This window comes from Chenopodium quinoa, unplaced genomic scaffold, assembly GCF_001683475.1.
Source record: "Chenopodium quinoa cultivar QQ74 unplaced genomic scaffold, ASM168347v1, whole genome shotgun sequence".
Taxonomy (NCBI): domain Eukaryota; kingdom Viridiplantae; phylum Streptophyta; class Magnoliopsida; order Caryophyllales; family Amaranthaceae; genus Chenopodium; species Chenopodium quinoa.
This window is the reverse complement of record NW_018742815.1, coordinates 608,327-623,682: the sequence shown is the minus strand read 5'-3', so window position 1 is coordinate 623,682 and position 15,356 is coordinate 608,327. Positions and strand designations below refer to the sequence as shown.

The 15,356-nt window shown below is 34.0% G+C and overlaps 2 protein-coding genes across 3 annotated transcripts; both read right to left on the bottom strand.

Moving 5' to 3' along the window:
• Window positions 1-589: 589 nt before the first annotated feature.
• On the bottom strand, window positions 590-4,844 carry LOC110725585 (RNA polymerase-associated protein LEO1-like). The gene is made up of 3 exons (XM_021905050.1): window positions 3,988-4,844; window positions 2,369-2,553; window positions 590-1,488 (listed from the first exon to the last, which is right to left on the bottom strand). The coding sequence occupies exons 1-3, from the start codon at window positions 4,526-4,528 to the stop codon at window positions 898-900; spliced, it is 1,317 nt and encodes a 438-aa protein (XP_021760742.1). The 5' UTR covers window positions 4,529-4,844; the 3' UTR covers window positions 590-897.
• A 963-nt stretch (window positions 4,845-5,807) lies between these two features.
• Window positions 5,808-11,110, bottom strand: LOC110725584 (putative clathrin assembly protein At5g35200). 2 transcript variants are annotated; one of them, XM_021905049.1, is made up of 16 exons: window positions 10,955-11,110; window positions 10,246-10,368; window positions 10,082-10,151; window positions 9,836-9,933; window positions 9,461-9,602; window positions 9,265-9,365; window positions 9,057-9,140; window positions 8,835-8,885; window positions 8,663-8,728; window positions 8,508-8,573; window positions 8,345-8,425; window positions 8,184-8,261; window positions 7,712-7,861; window positions 7,527-7,602; window positions 7,308-7,423; window positions 5,808-6,509 (listed from the first exon to the last, which is right to left on the bottom strand). In XM_021905049.1, exons 2-16 carry the CDS (start codon window positions 10,345-10,347, stop codon window positions 6,159-6,161), a joined length of 1,632 nt encoding a protein of 543 aa, XP_021760741.1. In that variant the 5' UTR covers window positions 10,348-10,368; window positions 10,955-11,110; the 3' UTR covers window positions 5,808-6,158. The 2 variants fall into 2 exon arrangements, with proteins under 2 accessions (XP_021760741.1, XP_021760740.1); XM_021905048.1 differs by having other exon boundaries at window positions 10,246-10,354; window positions 10,955-11,109.
• Window positions 11,111-15,356: the final 4,246 nt, after the last annotated feature.

Below are 15,356 nucleotides of genomic sequence, written 5' to 3'. Positions count from 1 at the left end.
AGTGATACATTTACATAAATGTTTCAAGATGATATAATCACTTTTGTAATAATATAATCACATTTCGTATGATATAATCACGTTCGTATGGTATACTAGAAGGTTGGGTCTACAATAAGTTATTGTAGACCGGGTCTATTCTAGTCTTTATCAATGAGCAAATGGTACGCTACAAGTAAAAGTGGGAATTTATACTGAAAAGTCACATACTCTGCTTTAAACCAATATGAAAAAATAATAAAAATAGTATTTCCTCCTTACTTCGTATTATGTACTTGCAACACACTCCTTTGATACGCATTTTGAGATAGATTAGATTAGGTAAACAGATAAATTAATTCACAAAATTTTTCCATTGATAAGAAGAAAAAATTAAGTTGCTATGATTTAAATTTCATAGCTTACAGGAGAAGTAATTTATAGTGTGAGAACAGTGCAAGTTCCGGAAAGTTTCATCTAAAAGGAAATAGAGGAAGTATAGACTAGGATGGGAGGGCAGGGGTTTTGGTTTTTAACCAATTACAGTGTGTGAGGACTGCCTGATTGATACTATAATACTACATGCTTACTGTAAAATTTAAGATGCATATTACATGGGGTATATCTCCCAGGTGCTCTAATAATTAAGAATAAGAATGAACAAATTCTTTCTGGCAGAATTGACAGAAAACTTTGGGCGACCTCCAACATATTAAGTAACCAGCTAATCCATATGCAATTAGGCAAATAAAACAATGCAGAACCATCAGCAATAACAGACATTGGTCACATGGAAATATGGCATTTTTCATCTTAAGAGCAAGATTTCTCAAATACCACAACTGCACTGATGAAAGAAAAGAGGGGGGAAAACAATTTAAAGGCTTTACAAGGATCCACAGAACATTGGCCAAACTATCAAGGATCAAAATCATCAACAGTAAGCCAGCCAGTCGAATCCTCACCCTCTGAATCTCTATCTCGCAAACTTGAGTGGCCTTTCACCTCGCTACCTCTGGCTTCCACATTTTTATTCAATCGAACCCATTCATTGGACCCTTCTGGTGATGAAGTTCCCTTTGACTGTGACGGCTCTGAGCTTGATATTCTATTAGGGAGATCATTATCATCATCTTCAAGATCACTGAAAGAGACATCATCTTCACTTTGAAATTGCTTTGGAGCAGCTGCAGAAGTTCCTGTAGTAACAGATTTTCCCTTTTCTTCCCACTTATCAGGCTTAGCATCAGATTCATTACGATCATTAAAAGTAAAACTGCTCCCATCCTCTGCCTCTAGAATCTTCTTGTCCTTGTCTGATTCTGTGCCTTTTACACTTTCTGATGCGTTTGAATTCTCTGACGATGTTACATCCTCAGCAGATTGGCTATTGTTCATTGGTGTGTCACCTTCGTTGTCAGAACTACCCAATTGGGGATTTTCAGAATTAATATCCTTGCTCTTCTTAGCTTGAAGCATTGTCAGCAGTGTCTCTCTTGCTTCAACAATCTGCAGGTGAAATTAGTCATGTTACATACTTCAATAAAAATATGTGGCTTCATAATCTCCAAGTCTCCAACACTCCCTTATACTCTTATGTAAACAATAAAATCACGTTACGCCAAATATAGTCAAAACCTCATTATGTAACACTTCTTCATATTGTTTTTTTTCACAAAAGTTTCGATCTCAAATCCTCGTAATACAACAAAAGAGAAGAATTGTCAATATTCCATACCAAATTTATCAAGCACACTACTAATAATAGGTAAATGAACTTGTGTGTAATTTGCAAGAAGAGTCACACACCGAAGTCCATAATAATACGATTAAATTCCCAAAGTATCCCCATGAATTCATTTACCTTTGTAAACTTTAAATATAACTCATCGCCAATCTGAAGGTGGCATAAATGAACAACTCACATACTAAGAGAATAAAGGCTTGACATAGACATTGTTATGAACTTATGGGCTACCTTTACAAAGTTCCATATAAACAAAACCATCACCATTATTTATTAGCGCCCACCAAACAGAATGTAAGGGTCAAAATTATAATTTGCACGTGAAAGAAAAGTAGAAAACAATGAAGAAATGGAGGGGCAGCAAAGATGTAAATCCATATTAATCATTTCTATGATGCAACACAGTCATCTTTTTAAATATTTCAGCAAACAAAGTAGCTAGTTTAATATTTCAAGGAAGAAAGAAAAATAATGAGGATAAGTAAGGTATTGATCAACAACTCAGTTCACATCAAGGATAGTCTAAAAGCGCAGTGTCACAAGCCAAATACAAACAAAGGCAAAAAATAATAGATAAAGCCCCCCCCCCCCTCTCACTGTATTTGATTGAGAAAAAATAAGGAATACACATGTAAATCTTGCCTCAGGAGTCGATAGAAGCTCTAGGTCCTCATCATTTAACCTTGGATGCAACAAAATAAAATATATCATCCAAAACTGCTTCTCACTTTTGTCACTACTAATCTGACTTTTGAGTTCAGCAAGACTTGGAACCAACTGCTCAACAGTTGAGGCATGCTCATACTGAGCTTCAGACATATCAAACTCTGCAAATAGCACAAAACAAAGATGAGGACAACACAAGAGCCATTTGCAAAATACCCGTACGTATGGCAGAACACAGAAGGACAAAAGGTCACAAAACAGTTACAAGTAAAAGATTGTCATCATAAACTTTATAGCCGACATTGACTGCTCAGTTCGAGATTTACAAAGTACATTAGAAAGTGCAATAACATTAAGTTAATATGCACTAGAAAAGACGAAATTCTATATATTTACTACATTTCAAACTAACAAAAAATTAAGACATCTCTAGATCACTTAATTCTCACTACTAGGACACAAATTTTAATTTAAAGATCAGAGTGATCAACAAGTTCATTCAGGTAATCTGTAGTCAAACCCGCGTCATCACCAACTACTTTTTTCACCCTATAATGTATTTCACTTTCACCTTGGCAAAGATAAGCTCATAAGCCATAGAAGAATACGGGTACAAGCATAAACAAAAGGTCTTAAATTGATCTATAGCCACTGTTAATAGAGCACTATCTTTTTAGCATCAATCATTAACAGCTAAACTACTCAAGTTAAAATTAATTTATTTTAAAAAAAAACACCTATATTGGACATGAATTTCCTAAATCCTCCAAAACAGCTGTATCATCCCAACTAGCTGACAAATTATAATTAAAGATGAGAGTATCTAAAAGACTTTAAAGACAGTCGAGCTAGGTGGCTGCTAGTTGTTAATGCTACTAAAATCAGCTCATAATTACCCCAAACACATACCTAGGATTGCCAATTTGCCATCCATTTATGACAAACTAAGAATGAAACCAAAGCATTGTAAAGTTAAAACATAGGCAATGCTACACAACAATCCATCTTAACCTCAACATACAAATTGAGGCAAAAAACACACTGAAACCTCAAAAGAACATAAGGGTCAATGGCCATCACTCAATGACAGACATCATCTTTCTCAAATTTTAACCATTAAAACATATCCTCGTATCGAACCTATCGAACCCTTGGGTCCTAAATCGAACACTTCTACATATTCTTCAGATGACTACTATACTTTTAAGTCACAATTACAAACACTACTTACATGCCACAATTTCATCACTAACATGTCCATGATCTAGTGATTGTACAAAAATCACCCTAAGTAGCATCACAACTACGGCTACCAACAATGCGATCTCAATCCCACCAATATGCAAATCTAACACTATTTTCGAAATGAAGATCACAATAACTACTAAAGAAATCACCATCAAATTCAAGCAGAAATGCCCAAAAGGATAAAAGGGGGAAATTTGTAGATCACAAGTTCACATCAATAATCATAAAACTATAGATTATATCAATATGCCAAATTGCCAATCACAATCTCAAACACAAAACCAACAAATTCAACTAAAAACCCAAAAAAGGAAATAATTTTTTTCAAAAAAAATTTAACATTTTACCATGATCAAGTGATAAAGGAAATTCAGTCCAAAGTTCAGGGCGATTAGAAATCTGTTGAGCAAACTCAATCACTTCATCATTAACACCAGCAACTTCTTCTTCATCATCATCATCTTCATAATCATCACCATCATTATAATTTCTATCATTACTAATCATATTATTAACATTATTTTCTTCATCATTTATATGAAGAAAATTGGAAGCAAGTTTAGAAATTTCAGAAACAGCTTTGTTACTGGAAAAGATAGAGAGAGAAGATTTGAAAGTTCCCTTAATTTCTTCCAAGTCACTTCGAATACCCTCGAAGGTTCTAGAAGAAGGGGACCCTCCTTCGCCGGAATTCGAGGTTTCCGGCGAAATAAAGGCGCGAAATTGCCGCCCAATTGATTCTCCGATCGCCGTGAATTCCTCCTTCACTCCAGAAACGGCGTCGTTTCTGGGTTCTTCTTGTTCATCTTCTTCTTCTTCATCTTGTTCATCATTGGAAAATTGGAGGGATTTGAAGGGGTTTGGGAGTGGAATTGAAAGCCAAGACATTAAAAAATTAATGGGTTTTTTGCATTAATTACTATGGAATTGAAAATTTGCATAAAATCCTGGGAATCTTGAAAAAAAAATTGGGAATTTGTGGGAATATGACGATGATAATGATGGGTAATTTTTAGGGTAAAAAGAATTGGGAAATTTGATCGAAATTTTCTTGGGTTGGTTCACTTTAATTTGTGAAAATTAGGAACTTTTTGGATAGTATAAAGATGGAATTGCTAGAATAAGCAATTTGGGGGGCTTCTGAGTTGTACAATAAACCTTCTTTTTATATATCTTCAATGTTACTTTATTAGGTTATTGAAAGATGCATCTAAATCTAATGTAATCAACTAATCATGTACTAGGAGATGATTTTGGTACATATTTAATGCATCTAGATTTGGATAATGATAAAATTGTATTTTTTTTAACTTAGAGGAAGTTTGGAATAGGTTTTGAGTAAACCATAGGGGCTTAATTATTTAACATCTTAGAGGAATGTTTTAAATCAATATGATCAATTTATGGAAAAATTTTCTTTTTAAGAGTGAAGTTTTGGATGATTTATGAATTATAAGGTGTGTGAGCATAATGTAATTGTTTTGCACAAATTAGTATAGGATATTTGTTAGATACTTGTAGTTTGAACACTACTATAAACAACCAATATCAACGATAGTGTAATAGCCTAATAGATTCTACTGACACTTGGTTTAAGAAAATCCACGACACCTAATGGCTTTTTTGGATTTGTAATTAGTGATTAAAAACATCTTTTACAACTTTGGACTACCATTATTACTAGTTTCAAATTAGACATGTGATTAGACTAAACTCATCTTCAAGACATTAGAACCGTGTTGGTAAGCCTATTTTGGTTTCAAACCAATTAATACAACCCTAGCAAATATTCCTTACGTCCATTTCATTATTGACAAAAATTACTTGAGTTTTCGATACTGAGTCTTTTGAGAACATTTTTTAACCTCTCAATGTTAGGCACCAATGTGATTCCAATCCGGAGGTCTATATGGACATTTGGTTGCCAAAATCATCTAATTCATCATGCCTTGGCCCATGACTATACACCCCTTATATCAATTTTAAAAATATAAATACGAAGTGTTGCATAGGCAAGCGTAAAATATGAAGTGATGCATAGACAAGCGTAAAATACAAAGTGTTGCAAGTACTAAAAACAAAAATAGAGGAACTCTATGAATTGAATAGCAAATTTAAAATTCATCATCAATCAGATAACTCTCAAACTCCAGATTCGAATCAGAAAGCATAAAATCGAAGTCATACAAGCAATACAAAAAAAATGGAAAATTAGTACAAATTGTTATTCAAATCTTAGGCTATACGCACTGCTGAAGTATATGATAAAAATTCAAAGTACCTGCTCAACATATTCAACAAATAAGCAGGTCAAATAATTACATCAATAATTATTAAACTACAGTTTCTCCAAGAATGATCAATAAAATCAAATGTCTGTCCTCCCTATAATTATCAAACAATAACCCTGCTATTCCTATCTAAACATACACAAAATATGGTACACAAACCACTTTTCAATATACTCGTCTATCATTTGTTCTCTCTCGTATTTATAGCAAGTAATTCACGTGGAAACTCATAACATTCCCGTGTATGGGTTATATGTTTGCATGGGCATGGCAGGACCATAGGGGTTGGCTGCATAAGGATTGCCAAATGGGTTCATGGCTGGTGCCTGTTGTTGATGGCCCATCATCATCTGCTGCTGCAACATGAATGCTTGTTGCTGATTGGCCATTGCAGCCATCTGAGCAGATTGTGGTGCAACCATAGCGTTTGAGGCGTAATACGGGCCATGGACAGGTTGCTGCATCATTGGATTGGTCAATGGAGCAGGCTCCCATGGATTGTAGCTCGTCGTCTGGTTGGTCCTTCTCATTGCATCATCATACAGGCTGTCTAATGTTAGCAAATCCAGTCCTCCAGCCTAGTGTTCAAAAAGTTGGAAAAAGTCGCTAAAAGTCTTATTTCAAGACAATGTCACAATACAATGCAAATTCTTCAAATTATCGGAGAGATATAATATAGCATTTCACATTAATGAGCACAAATGCTCCCAAGCGGTGCTTTCATGTTTGACACATTGCGTGCCAAAAACATGCCTCAGGGCTCAGATCCACATATCCATCTTCAGACAAGCAATAATATATATTCTAATTGCTTTATGCTTTCTTATATTCTTGTTAATCATCAAAGAGAGTATTATCAGCTTCCAATACAAAACTACTCGTATACCTTTTATCTAGATATCCTATTAGAGTATAATATACTCTTTTCAACAAGTTCTCACTACTATTTCTTTGAAGCAGGGCCCCACTGCCCATACCCACTCACATTTTTCTTATAGCCTCCAAGCAAACTAATAATTTAGCACTTAATTGATTAAATATTCGAGGTAGCTATATTCTGATTATCTTATATGGTGTTTAACTTTGGATTGTTTTTAACATATATATTTTTGTACATTTATTGCTTTTCCAAAGCATGTCTAATTCTGTAGTCCTAAGGTTTTTCTCTTCCCATGTTCGCATCATAACTCATACCAGCATTTATATAAATATCAAAATAACCTAGTAATTATATACGGTCCACAAGCAATAAATGGCTTATATGTCTTCTTGATCCTATAACAGGCAATTTTGTTATTTTATTATGGGGCAATGTATCTTGTTTAAATTGTACCAGGACTATAAACAAACAAACAAGTTTGCAATTGAGAATATACCAGCTTGGTTGTGGCAACGGCACTCTCATTTGAGCTTGGTGCAGTGACAAGTGCCAGTTCCCAACCAGTCGTGCCATTTTCCAGCTTGGGAGCTGGAGGTGTAGCTGATAGGTCATCTGTAACAGAATATCAAAACACTTCTTTATTAAGAATTTAAAACAAATTATGTTTCAAAAGATAGTTTTGAGTTCATAGTCCAAAAGACAACATGAGTCTTACCGATTGGAACAATAGCAAGAGCCATTGCATTCTTATCTTCTAAATCTGAAGCAACTGGCTTGGGATCGTCCATACTCTGTCAGAACAGAGAGGTAAACTATTACATGTGGGTAGAAGTGTTTCATGCAGATGGAATCTTTGTTAGGTAAACGCAAGCATAAAAGCCAGTAAACGTGAAAACTTACCAATAAATCAGGAACTTCGGTCACGACTTTTTCCTCCTTGACTGGTTCTGGAGGAGGAGGTGATGGTGGGTGTTCCTCCTTTACATCAGTAACATCTTTGTCCTCAATTGCTAGGACTACGGTAGATTTTTCATCAACCACATGTTTGACCTGTTTAATTGAAAATAGAATCAGAAATACATACAAATCTCCATTAACAATTTTGATCGTGCTGATTTTTTAATACATTGAAAAGGTGTTTTTTTTTCCCCTAGTGATGTCAACAAATAATCATCAATTCCCACACAGTAGGGAAAAGGGAAAAAGAAAAGACATAGAAGAGTTAACATATAAACATGCAACTGTTCACACAAATGTGATTTGGCAACTGGAATTTGAGCATTGACCAAAAATTTGATTTTGACCACCACTCTCTCAAGAAAGAGCACAAGAGCAACATGCTATCATCAACCACCATATTTCATTTCCATACCTGTTCTTTGCGGAAAGTTGAACCTCTAGGTACTTCTCTCACATATTCTTCCATTGCTTGTAAGAATGAAGGAGGAGGCTGTATTAACAATATAAAGACATGTTTTAGAAGCTATAGGATTGAAGAAGAGAGGAGATTTATCCAAGGAGCTTCTTTAAAACCTGTTCAATTTTTGTAAACCTCTCTCCACGCCCAACATCAAGGCTCTTGCAGACTTCATAGAACTCCGACAGTCTTTCAGCCTACAATTAGATATAAATGTCAAATTCCAGAGTTGGAACTAGCAGGTTGTGCAGCAAATCATCTCAAGAACTCAACACAGACCTGTTGTCCTGCTCTACGATATATATCGAGGGCCCTCAATGCATCACTTCTTTGCATCTCAAAGAACTGTAAATAATATAGTTTGCAGTAAATAAGAATATTTTCTGAATAGAATTAATAAAATAAAGAAGGAGAGCAGTGGCAAGTAAACCCACCTTGTCAACAAGGTTAACCGTACCATCACTGATAGCGCTATAGATTTTAGTACTTTCTGAAGCAACCTACTCGAAATTATTTGAAAGTCAGCGACTCAGCACAACGTGATGGTGTCACAACTCAAACACACTACAAGTTGTATAAAAGTTGATGGTGTAAAGCCACACATACCAGTGAAAGTGCCAACTGAATTACATGATTATGAACAGCTGCTCCATCAGGCTGCATAAAAATTCAATGCTCATGCATAAAATTGGAGAACAAAGCTATTTTGACATGACATCAGAAGCTCATACATGAAAAAAACTTGGAACAAATAATATGTTATTTATGCTCAAACTAAAAGAATTGGAACTTCATGCTTGTCAAACTTACAGAACAAAAAAATCATACCTGGCAACCAAGGACCCGGTAAAGAAGCTGCTGTAATGCTGGCAATTGATCGAGCAATTCAACTGTATCAAGATCTTTTGTTCTCTGCACAGAAGATAGATATATGTTGACTATTTAGCTGAAATCAGGCCATAATGGGAAAGTTCAAGCTGAAGACAAGCAACCAGGTATAACGAAATGCATAAGGAGAAGAATTTAAATGTCTTACAGGGCGCTCAGTCTCAACATCATATTTTAACACACGGAAACATTCCAGCCTTTCTTCCAAAAATAAGGCATAAGCACGAACCCAAGCAGAGTAATCCCATGCTGAACAAAGATTATGGCAAATTCAGCAATGAAAAACCTTGCCAAAGGCATTGAACAGTTAATTTAAAAAGATATCAGAAACAATCAAACAATACCACTTGCACTTGAATCATCTCTGAAATGCGACATATTGAGCATATGATTCCTGCTCCTTTCATAGTTAATAAGCTCCTCTTGGAATGTTGGGTCCACTTCCCTCAATGCACGATGAATAACAACCAAAGTTTTTAAAGCAACCTAAAAACAAAAATAGATGAAAAGCAAAGGATTAAGGAGTTTCAATGCAATTTAAGCCAGATGACACCATGCAAAAAAACCTTTGATGATTAGCTTTACTGGCGACAATATTACAAATCCCTACATCACTAGTAAGAGTAGTAACTAATACAGTTCACAGATTACATAATCTTGAAGGCAAAACATCTACATGGCAGTCACTAGATAAATTTATCTCCACGCTCACAACATACCGCCCAATTATGTGTTCTTGATAAACGCCTAGCAAGAGCATGTATGCAATATGCTACATCAGCCCGAGGTCTTGTAGCAGAAACTGCTGCAAATATTGCTGCACACAGAAATAAAAAGAAATACTCAACAAAGACCCATATGCTTTACAAGATAACACAATCAAATAAATAGCCAAAATGCATACACAACATACACTTCATCTCAAGTAACCAAATGTCCAAATTACAACAATCAACAACACCCACCTCTTATGTGTCTCTCTTTCGCTGGTCGCTCAACATGATTAGTAGCCTTGACAATTGCTACATCTAGCTCCTAAAACAACACATCCATTCAAAACAAACATTTATCAAGATTACAATAGCTAATTCAACAAGAAAATTATCACAAAAACAAAAAGAATTAATACCTTATAACCACTATTTACTTTAGCTAAGCTAATTGTGGTGGTATCCTTAATGGATCCCAAATATTTCCTCAAACTACTATTTGTACCTCCTCCTCCTGCCATAATCTCCCTGTAAGAAAAATTCTTCAGAACCTCATTACAATGATCCAATATAAAATCATCTTACAAACACATAAAATCGCGGTCATTACAATTGTATCATCCTTAATAAAGGAACTACAGATCAAAAACCCTTGCTTCAGTGTCTGATAAACTCAATAAGAAAGGCATCATTTTTTTATTACATACCCAGAAAAATTCAATAACTCCTCCACATAATTCAATGAATTGTTTAATACTTTAACATTCAACAGCTAATTTTAAACTAACATTTAACATGAACAGCTACTAAATTACACAACAAATTCCACATAAGATATGATCTTGCAACATTTATTATTTTATTAAAACTAAAAAACAGCTAAACTTCTGCAAAATTAAGCTGGAATTTACTAAAGATAGCACTAACATTTAAACTATACTGTATTAATTTTACAAGTAAGGATCCAAAACCCAAATACCCAGGATTCAAAATTGGAAATTTGCAGCAAATTAAGCTTAATTTGTGAAAATTCAAAATCAAAATAGAAGTTGAAACTGTTGAGTAAAACAAAGAACAGAGATTCAAAATTTTGGGAAAAACAAATACAAATTAAAAAACCCAACTCACCTTAACCTCAAAGTCTGAAATTCGACAAAACCCAGAAAATTTGGGAGAAAATAAAGGGAAAAAAATATAGGAGAGAGAATTGGACGCCTGCAAACAATGAAAAGTCGACCCACCAGAAGAAGAAGAAGAATAGTAAGAGAAAAAAAGAGAGAGAAAATAATTCTTTTTAATAAATTTATTTATTTTAATTTTATTATTTATTTTAGGTTTGGGTGGCTCGTCGGTGTCCTTTGAGTCCAATGACAATAATTCTTTTTTTTTCCACCCCTTTATTCTTTTTTACTAGGACAAGAAAAAACAATGTTTGAAAAAATATTAGTGTAATAGTGAGTGGTCAAAGAAAATTCTAAATAAAAATTAAATCAACTAATGGATTTTTTTTTTATGTTTAGAAATGACGAGGACTGATCGAGTAAAAGATAAGATGTATTTTCTCTGTTATTTTACTTAAAACACAATGTATGCATTGTAAGAATTGATTAGAGAAAATAAATAAAATGTTTCATCAAAATAATTTTAACACAGAGATTTATTCGTTTACATTATCCATCTCTTCCTAAAATAATGTGTCATGAAGGTAAATTGCAAATAAAAGAAATGGATTGGTCTAGTGGTTAAAGCATTTGTTTATGTTATGATAGGCTATATTTTTTTACACTTCACTTTTATTTGTAATTTGTATTGCCCTTCTTGTGACTTATTTGGATTTTTTAAAAAATTTACATTGACCTTTTTTTTTTTAAGGCATTTTAGTATCTAGCTACAATTGATTTATTCAAGCAAAAAAATCTACTAGTATTTTCTCACATTAAGGTAAACATAACATAGCTACTCCTTTTGTCTTGCATTTAACAAGTTGACTATCACATTTGTCAATATTTGTCAATACACAACCTTAACCATTAATTCATATTGTTAACATGTTTTCAATAATTTATAGGAAGTTTATTAGACTATGGTGTCACATTGGACCATTAGTAGTTGGTAAAAAAAAAAAAAAAAAAGGAAGTTTAAGTTTAAACTACTAATTTTAGAATTTGGTGAAGAAAGTGATCAACATAATAAGAAATCCTTTCAATAGGCTCCAAATAATAGGATTGCACACTTTGCAACAAATTTACCGTACACCAAAATACAATACTTAGTTTCCTTAGTTGTAATATTTTAATTTATGACAAATGCATAATTTCTTTTTTTTGACTGGAAACGGGGATCATAACATTATTAGCTCAAAATGTCATAGGTTACAGCATCCGATACACATATCGGCACCTCTTCCATCCAAACACGCATTTCATCATACATTACACTACTTTGAGCAAGCCTATGAGCTACCCCATTCCCTTTCCTCCCAACATAAGAAGTAGAGAAACTACTACAAGAATTAGCTAGAGTGAGAATATCACTAATGATCAAACCGAATCTGGAACTTTGCCTTTTTTTAATTATAGTGTGTATGTTGTGTTTCGGGTGAAAACAATGGGACCTTGTCGAAGGTCTGATGAAGTGGAGAAGACTGAATTCGGTCCAAGTGATGTTGGGCCGAAGGTTTCCTGCACAGTAAACACACGTAAACTAGCCTCGGGGGTGTTGCCGAGGAAGGCCCCTCCGATGCTAAAGTCAGTACAGTGTGTAGAAAGAGAGCACTATGCAAGAGAATTAATTGCTTGAGGCTTTTTTTGAATGAATGTACAAATGTAATATTGATGGTTTTTATACCTTTGCATATATGGAGAAGTTGGGTCTTAGCCCAATTGACTTGCCTTGAGGACTGATCTTTGACTTTAGCACAGTTGGAGAGTTGAACCTTGACCTTGGGCTTTTAATTGGATCATTTAATGACTAGGCCCAATTGGACTAAATTGGACCCAAACATATTGTATAGGAACACGGGCGATTTTGCGTTGTTTCATCTTTCTCCTAACACAAATTTTTTTTGCTAAACCAGGTCACATTCAGATTGTAACGGCAAATTGCATACATACATTTGCTGGACAGCTTCCTTACAGCTATGATATCCTTATACAACACGTGATATCCTACCAAATTAGCATTTTCAAAGTTATTCCATTTTAGCATTCATAATATTCATGCATACTTCCCTAATTTAACAATTTTTTTTTTCCATGAAATAATAGAGAACTAGAATGATCCATATACCACATTGTTTAATACGAGTGTATAAAATATATTATATCAATATTGTAATATTTTATAACACTATGGAAGACAAGATAACTAAATAGTTAATCGATTATGTAACTTTATTGTCTTATATTACGTTATCTTTAAAGGACAGAGCGAATACTATCGACTATAGTAATTAAAGTCGTAATTCGCAAATTTGTACTCCTCCATATTTATAATATATCACATATAAAGAGAGTAATTAGGGAATAATAATCCAGTATTAGTGTCCTGGCTAAGTGAGTAGTGACAATGCAATGGATGGTGTAATTATGCAACTGAGATTGGCAGTGAGTGTTGGTGCTCTCTGCAATATGAGTCTTTATGCCATATTGGCAATGGGCTCCACCCATTTGTCGGCTGTTGGGCCCCACTTCCACAAGGTTCCTTTCTGGGCTCCACTCACCTATTGCTTAAATTGTCAGCTATTATATATTCTTCTTAACATGCATGAGTTAGGATATGTTATTTTTTCACTTAATTTCAATTCACTTTTTAATTTCATTCTCTCATAAAATATTTATTAATTTTTCTACATTAAACCCTCTAAATTTCTATTTTCTATAATGTGCCCCCCATTTTTTAAAATTCTACATTGTAACCCCAAAATACATTTACTTTCTATACGGTAATCTCGCCGTTAACAAATTACGTTAGTGGAACTCACTCTCTACTTAATAAATTTTTTTATCGATTTGCGTGTTAAAAATTGTTCATTTTAAGGTTTTGGGGGCTATTTTGGTTCTTAGGGGATCAAATTGAGCTCAGATTTAAAAAAAATAACATAAATACCTCATTTTGTGTATTAAATACGTAAACACGTAAATCGAGACATTTTTAAATACACAAAATTAAGTATTTATGTTATTTTTTTGCTAAATCTAAGCTCAATTTGGATCTTTTAAGGACAAAATAGCCCCCAAAATCTTTAACAGAACCATTTTCAATATGCAAATCGATAAAAAAAATTATTATTAAGTGGTGAGTGGGCCCCACTAACGGCATTTGTTAACGACAAGATAATGGCAAGGTTATCGTATGGACACTGAATGTATTTTGGGGTTACAATGTGGATTTCTCAAAAAAGGGGGCACATCGTAGTAAACGGAAAATTGCAAGGTTATAATGTAGAAAAACCCATATTTATTTTAGCTTTATTCAATTCAGTTCTGTTCAATTCAATTCATTAAATCATAAAGGACCCTTAATTTAATCCATTAACCAATGCAGAGGAAGTACGATAGAGCATATGACTTCATCCATCTCATAATATACTTCAGTAATAAATAGAGTTAGTACTAATACAAGATTACAGAGTAAGAGGCAAAAGCCTTTGATTAGACGGATTTTTTTTTTCTTTTTTCAAAAGGTATTGGGATTTGTATCCCACATTGAATAAAGAAGATAATTATATTCACTTTATAAGGCTAAGGGGCTACTCCCCCTCATTGTCATATGGTTTTGAGGTGAAATCTCTTTGGTCATATAGCTGTGACGGGTGTGACCCAGACCCGTTTATCATGGTATCAGAGGCAGGTCGGGTTGTGTTGTGATCTGATTTTGAGGTGGAACCTCTTTGGTTGTATAAAATGGACAATTATGATGGGTGTGGCCCAAACCCGATGATACTTTTTATTCTTATACAATACACCTTAATAACTTATTGCAAGTACAAACAGACTAATTAGAATGTTCATCTTACTTGGGTATCAATTAGCTCGAATAGTGATCTACAATGCTGGCTAAATTTACCAAATTAGCTACTTGTACAAGTTAAAAATCTTAGAAATACTAGGGGCCAAACTACATGAGCAAATTTAAGATAGAATACAAGAATAATGAAATGGTAGCAATACTTTATTCAATTATTCGTGCTGTTACATTTCAAATCCATCCATTTAAGGAATATTGTTACAGAGTGAGATTATTATTCATTTTCTATAATGATTCTCGACAGTTAAGGTTGTACATAAAATTAGCTACGAAAGTTGTGAGAGAGCTTAAGTGGTTAGAGCTACCCTCCCCCAAATGATCCTAGGATCAATTCTCAACATCCGTCCTTCAAAATTAATTTAGAAGGGTTAACGATTTATTTTGAAAATATTCTAACAAATTATGTGTACACAAAATTAGCATGAAAATTATACCATGGGAAAATAAACTATTAGAGAACGGGCCTGTTCACTTCAACTTAATTTCAGTTTAATTCTGTCCT